Raw genomic sequence first — 6861 nt, forward strand, 5'->3', positions numbered from 1 at the left:
GTAAATCAATTCCATCTTAATGTAGAATAAATTGTGTAATGTATAACATACATATGTACTACATACATACATATATATGTACTACATACATACATATATATGTACTTATGCAGTCGTAGTGCGCAAATAAAAAAAAAACTCACTAAGTTACGCACCAAGCATTGAATTCCAATTATTTTGGCTTTTTGATTTACCAAACAGTGAGCTGAGCACATCCATGCTCAGTGATGACAGACCAAGTATTGAGTAAATGCACTATGTATATTTTTCTGGTAAAGCAAAATTTCTAATTCACGAGGAGATTGATTTTTGGTTGTTATATAGAACACTGATAAAATACAAAAATTGACATTTCCGTGCAAAAATTTCCATTATTTCATTATTGAACCTAAAAGTTCTTTTTGCCTTTTGGACAATTCTAAATCGCGTACAAGATCTTTAAATTCTACTTATGAAAGTAAATGTTGTTCATTTATTTCACCTAAAGGTGGAATATATTCTGATGCTGGAGGTTCAGAAGGGGATACAGATGATTCAAGGTCGCTTAAACCCGGTGCAAAGATTAAGTAAAAAAAGGAAATATAGAAGCAGCGCACTATGGGCTAAATCACTTTTTTTTTTTGTTTAAAATCTAATATAACGAGAAGGAAAAGAGCTAGCGCAATAATTTTTTGTGTGAATAAAGTTCAAGTTATGTCGGTTAAAGGAAAACTCAAGGCGAATTTATATAAGGTGGTGTTACTAGCTCAGCTTATTTTGTGTATGTGTTTCGCCGCACGGCTTCTGATATCAAAGTGAAAAATTTTGTTTGAATTTCTACACACACTCTTACAGATTTTGACAGTTTATGCCGCCAAAGCAAAAACAAAATACATGTAAATTTTTGTTTTTGTACTCCTGCTATCACCTTATATTAATTTGCCTTGGGAAAACTAAAGCGAACACACGCTTTACTTGAGGGGTTGAAATGAGGGGCGAAGTTGACCATGTTAAAAAAATTTATGACCTTTCGATTTTCCTTTTGCTGTATCTCAGAGGCGAATAACGATATCGATAAAATTTTTGTTTTAAATAGTAGTAAATTAAATGTACATTAAGGAAAAGCTTATTAGAATACCACCAACCCCTAAATTTAGGGTTGAAATAAGGGGTGAATGGCTAAAACCCAGAAAATTCACTGAAAACCTTATAAAGTGTTTTCATAGGTGGCGAAAACGATTCCTATAATTACTTCTGCAAGGATTGATTTATTGGGATATCATCAGCCCTTCATTTGGAGGTTAAAATAACGGGTAAGTTGCTGAAAACCAGAAATTTCTAGAAATCGATGTCCTTTCGCTTTTCTTTTTGCTGTATCTCAAAGTAAAATCATGATACCGATACATTTTTTTTTATTGTAGTAAATTTAATATAGATTAAGAAAAGCTTATTAGGATACCATCAACCCCTGAATTAGGGGTTGAAATAAGGGGTGAATGGCTAATACCCAGAAAATTCTCTGAAAAACATTCTAAAGTGTTTTCGTAGGAGGCGAAAACAATTTCAAAAATTATTTCTGCAAGGTGTATTTTATTGGGATATCATAAACCCTTCATTTGGAGGTTAAAATAACGGGTAAGTTGCTGAAAACCAGAAAATTCTAGAAATCGACGTCCTTTCGCTTTTCTTTTTGCTGTATCTCAAAGGAAAATCATGATACCGATAAACATTTTTTTTAATTGTAGTATATTTAATATAGATTAAGGAAAAGCTTATTAGGATACCATCAACCCCTAAATTAGGGGTTGAAATAAGGGGTGAATGGCTAATACCCAGAAAATTCACTGAAAAACAGATGCTAGAAAAGACTGCCGAAAGATTATGCGTAGCTGTTACATCAGATTGGCCCAAAACTGCTATGAAGAGCATAGAGTTGTCGATAACGAGTGGCTTTGATGGTGCCTCTGGCTATGTTAATCCTCAGCAGAAATTTTACGATGAGGAGAATGACCACCGAAGTCCTTATCAGTCGCTCTTTGTATGCATCAATCCTCATTACTCCTGTCTTCAGGGTCAGTCCACTGTCTGAAAATGCGGTTTTATTAGTTAAATAATTATATTTATAAATTTAGTTATAATTAAACGTTTTTATCTTACCCTGGCTTCAAAAATCGAGTAATATCATTAGTAAGTGGTCTCTTCTTATGCATTTCTCGCCTTCTGTCCAAATAAACCATTGAAAGGATTGGGTCTGACAAGTATACTGCCCTGTTGAAAGTGTCCAGGATAGCGTTTTCTCTACTATTTCTTCTAGAATGTTCCCGAATTGTCTCTCTGTGTATTTTGTGCATACTTTCGAGAGCATCTTCCGCATAAAATGCAACAGGCATTGGAAACTGCCGCACAATATCAGGACCATGTTGTAAAATTTTATGCATGGAAGGGTTCATGCGAGCCCATGGATATTTTATATAGTGGAGTTTATAAGTAAAATCACTAAACTTTTTAAGCTCCTCTACTTCAATCTCCAACGCACTTCTATAAACTTTAGTGATAGTAGCGAGATTGCAAACTAACTCCTCGTCAATATCTAAAGCGTTGGCAAAGTCTTTGGGTCTATCAAGGAATTTTCGGGCAAGATTTCCATTGTTGGATGTCCCTTTGCCTTGTATTACTTGATCCACTCTGATTTTAAAAGCATTATATAATCTATCTCTCACTTGACCAGCGTACAAATCAACAGACTCTGAAATTCATAAAATCCTTATTAATAAATTCATTAACCTTCTAGTTATCGCCATAACAGAATAGCAGTGCCTATGTACCTTTTATGTTTTTGGTGACATCCCATACTTTCACTTCTTGTTTATAAGCAATATGAAGCAGATGGTCGAAAATTTTTATTTCACAGTGTAAAAGGCCCAAGCCATGGGATAGTGAGCCTTCCTTTGGTATGAAAACATTTTGATTGTTGAAATTGTGGGATGTTATTAGACACATTGGGCATCTTTGAGTGGCTTTGTTTCCTACAATCGCGTTCACATTTTTCCCATCGAAAAGGGTTCTTGATACTGAAAATTCAACCATCACTGTAACGCCTTTGCCCATTGTAAATTTGAAAGGCTTAAGGTGTTTAATTTCTTCGCCCAAACGATTGTATTCTTCGAGAGCCATTTCATTGTCTTCTTTTTGATGTGCGATTTTCAAGGGCCGAAAAAAACGGTAGCTTTGAGGTGTAGGATTATTCCAGAGGTATTTCGGATTGGACAGACTTTTAAGTTGGATAATTAGAGCTCCGCATACAAATAGCGACTGATATGGACTTCGGTCATCATTCTCCTCATCGTAAAATTTCTGCTGAGGGTTAACATAGCCAGAGGCACCATCAAATCCAGTCGTTACCGACAACTCTATGCTATTCATAGCAGTTTTGGGCCAATCTGATGTAACAGCTACGCATAATCTTTCGGCAGTCTTTTCTAGCATCTGTTGCATTGGAACGGATACCTCAACCTTTTGTTAAAAATTATGAAAATATAATTTAGAAACAAACTCTGAATTCCTTTACTCTAAGTAAAACGGCAATTAAGCAATTAATAAAATCATCCTAATTTTCTATATAGCATTCTGAGTGTTGTTAAATCGAGTGCTAAAGTCGCATACACGAAATGAGGAGATGCCTCGCAAATACAGAAATTATAGCTACTGTTCAGATTTTAACAAATTACTTTAAAAATTATCGTGAAAGGTAATTTTGATTATTAAATAGAAACAAAACCTCAGATATGCTGTAATCCTTTGGACAACAGTCTCCTTTAGCACGTCCAAGAGTACTCCAACAGGGAAAAATTCGACATCCGCGATCTTTTGTATCTTTCGCTAATATGTCGTAAGAATTTCTGGATAATTTAAGTTCCAAGCACAGAGATACAGCCGATTCATTGGTGTGCTCTTCAACTAAATTACAATTTTTATTTTTAGTGTCTTTATCACGCGACTCGTCAACTTCCATCGATCCTTCGTAGCTTGTATCATTTAGTAGCCTCGTTTTAATAATTTGTAAAGCCATTTCTAACACTTCAACCTTATTGTAGCGTTCATTGTTTGATAGTTCCACTGCACGTGACCTTATTGTACTAGGAGAAGCTTGATGAATCACAGCAGGTTTTCTACCAGCATTTGCTCTGAACCTGGGTATTTTTCTAGGTCGCCCACCCATTCTTGCTCTATTACGAGTATACATCATTCGAGATTGTACTATTTGTTTTATTATATATTCTCAGGTGTGCCCAAAAATAATTGCGGTTCTCAATTCAAATATAAAAACAATTACTAATAGGTAAACGCGGTTTACGAAAACACTACTTTACGCGTATTGTTTGTTCTAGCACGAATCTCATAAAAAATTTTACTATATAGGTCAATCTCAATGACATTTGTCATCAAATGAGTTAAAACACATTGTGAAATTGGCTCGAAAGCGATCTATCGTTTAATTAGATTAGAATAAGTAGATCTTCAGTCATGTACATGAGCTGCCAAATCGAATAATAAGCTTTTCCTTAATCTATATTAAAGTTACTACAATTTAAAAAAAATTGTATCGGTATCATGATTTTCCTTTGAGATACAGCAAAAAGAAAAGCAAAAGGACATCGTTTTCTTGAATTTTCTGGGTTTTAGCCACTCACCCCTTGTTTCAACCTCTAATTTAGGGGTTGATGGTATCCCAATAAAATACACCTTGCAGAAATAATTTTGGAAATTGTTTTCGCCTCCTATGAAAACACTTTAGAATGTTTTTCAGTGAATTTTCTGGGTATTAGCCATTCACCCCTTATTTCAACCCCTAATTTAGGGGTTGATGGTATCCTAATAAGCTTTTCCTTAATCTATATTAAATTTACTACAATTAAAAAAAAAAATTGTATCGGTATCATGATTTTCCTTTGAGATACAGCAAAAAGAAAAGCAAAAGGACATCGTTTTCTTGAATTTTCTGGGTTTTAGCCACTCACCCCTTGTTTCAACCTCTAATTTAGGGGTTGATGGTATCCCAATAAAATACACCTTGCAGAAATAATTTTGGAAATTGTTTTCGCCTCCTATGAAAACACTTTAGAATGTTTTTCAGTGAATTTTCTGGGTATTAGCCATTCACCCCTTATTTCAACCCCTAATTTAGGGGTTGATGGTATCCTAATAAGCTTTTCCTTAATCTATATTAAATTTACTACAATTAAAAAAAAAAATTGTATCGGTATCATGATTTTCCTTTGAGATACAGCAAAAAGAAAAGCAAAAGGACATCGTTTTCTTGAATTTTCTGGGTTTTAGCCACTCACCCCTTGTTTCAACCTCTAATTTAGGGGTTGATGGTATCCCAATAAAATACACCTTGCAGAAATAATTTTGGAAATTGTTTTCGCCTCCTATGAAAACACTTTAGAATGTTTTTCAGTGAATTTTCTGGGTATTAGCCATTCACCCCTTATTTCAACCCCTAATTTAGGGGTTGATGGTATCCTAATAAGCTTTTCCTTAATCTATATTAAATTTACTACAATTAAAAAAAAAAATTGTATCGGTATCATGATTTTCCTTTGAGATACAGCAAAAAGAAAAGCAAAAGGACATCGTTTTCTTGAATTTTCTGGGTTTTAGCCACTCACCCCTTGTTTCAACCTCTAATTTAGGGGTTGATGGTATCCCAATAAAATACACCTTGCAGAAATAATTTTGGAAATTGTTTTCGCCTCCTATGAAAACACTTTAGAATGTTTTTCAGTGAATTTTCTGGGTATTAGCCATTCACCCCTTATTTCAACCCCTAATTTAGGGGTTGATGGTATCCTAATAAGCTTTTCCTTAATCTATATTAAATTTACTACAATAAAAAAAAAAATGTATCGGTATCATGATTTTCCTTTGAGATACAGCAAAAAGAAAAGCGAAAGGACCTCGTTTTCTTGAATTTTCTGGGTTTTAGCCACTCACCTCTTGTTTCAATCTCTAATTTAGGGGTTGATGGTATCCCAATAAAATACACCTTGCAGAAATAATTTTTGAAATTGTTTTCGCCTCCTACGAAAACACTTTAGAATGTTTTTCAGTGAATTTTCTGGGTATTAGCCATTCATCTCTTATTTCGACCCCTAATTTAGGGGTTGATGGTATCCTAATAAGCTTTTCCTTAATCTATATTAAATATAATACAATTAAAAAAAAATTTGTATCGGTATCATGATTTTCCTTTGAGATACAGTAAAAAGAAAAGCGAAAGGACATCGATTTCTAGAATTTTCTGGTTTTCAGCAACTTACCCGTTATTTTAACCTCCAAATGAAGGGCTGATGATATCCCAATAAATCAATCCTTGCAGAAGTAATTATAGGAATCGTTTTCGCCACCTATGAAAACACTTTATAAGGTTTTCAGTGAATTTTCTGGGTTTTAGCCATTCACCCCTTATTTCAACCCTAAATTTAGGGGTTGATGGTATTCTAATAAGCTTTTCCTTAATGTACATTTAATTAACTACTATTTAAAACAAAAATTTTATCGATATCGTGATTCGCCTCGAAAGGTCATAAATTTTTTGAACATGGTCAACTTCGCCCCTCATTTCAACCCCTCAAGTAAAGCGTGTTGACGTTCGCTTTAGTTTTCCTTTAACCGACATAACTTGAACTTTATTCACACAAAAAATTATTGCGCTAGCTCTTTTCCTTCTCGTTATATTAGATTTTAAACAAAAAAAAATTTGATTTAGCCCATAGTGCAGTGCCATATGCTATTAAAAAACTATAGTTAGTTTATGTATATGATTGCATATATGAGGAGAAGCTCGGCCAAACACTAACATATGTGTAAGCGCCAATC

General features: G+C 34.1%; 1 protein-coding gene across 1 annotated transcript; it reads right to left on the reverse strand.

The window, feature by feature from the left end:
- Positions 1-1708: 1708 nt before the first annotated feature.
- LOC108378129 (uncharacterized) lies at positions 1709-3898 on the reverse strand. Its single transcript, XM_017634426.1, has 3 exons — positions 2805-3898; positions 2137-2725; positions 1709-2064 (listed from the first exon to the last, which is right to left on the reverse strand). Exons 1-3 carry the CDS (start codon positions 3472-3474, stop codon positions 2025-2027), a joined length of 1299 nt encoding a protein of 432 aa, XP_017489915.1. The 5' UTR covers positions 3475-3898; the 3' UTR covers positions 1709-2024.
- Positions 3899-6861: the final 2963 nt, after the last annotated feature.

This window comes from Rhagoletis zephyria, unplaced genomic scaffold, assembly GCF_001687245.7.
Source record: "Rhagoletis zephyria isolate East Lansing unplaced genomic scaffold, Rhagoletis_zephyria_1.1 Rzeph_scaffold_13425, whole genome shotgun sequence".
NCBI lineage: Eukaryota > Metazoa > Arthropoda > Insecta > Diptera > Tephritidae > Rhagoletis > Rhagoletis zephyria.

Coding starts and splice junctions, on each gene's coding strand:
- LOC108378129 (XM_017634426.1), bottom strand. CDS start 3,474: ATGCAACAGATGCTAGAAAAGACTGCCGAAAGATTATGCGTAGCTGTT. Junction 2,726..2,804: donor TGTCACCAAAAACATAAAAG/GTACATAGGCAC, acceptor TATGAATTTCAG/AGTCTGTTGATTTGTACGCT. Junction 2,065..2,136: donor ACTCGATTTTTGAAGCCAGG/GTAAGATAAAAA, acceptor CCGCATTTTCAG/ACAGTGGACTGACCCTGAAG.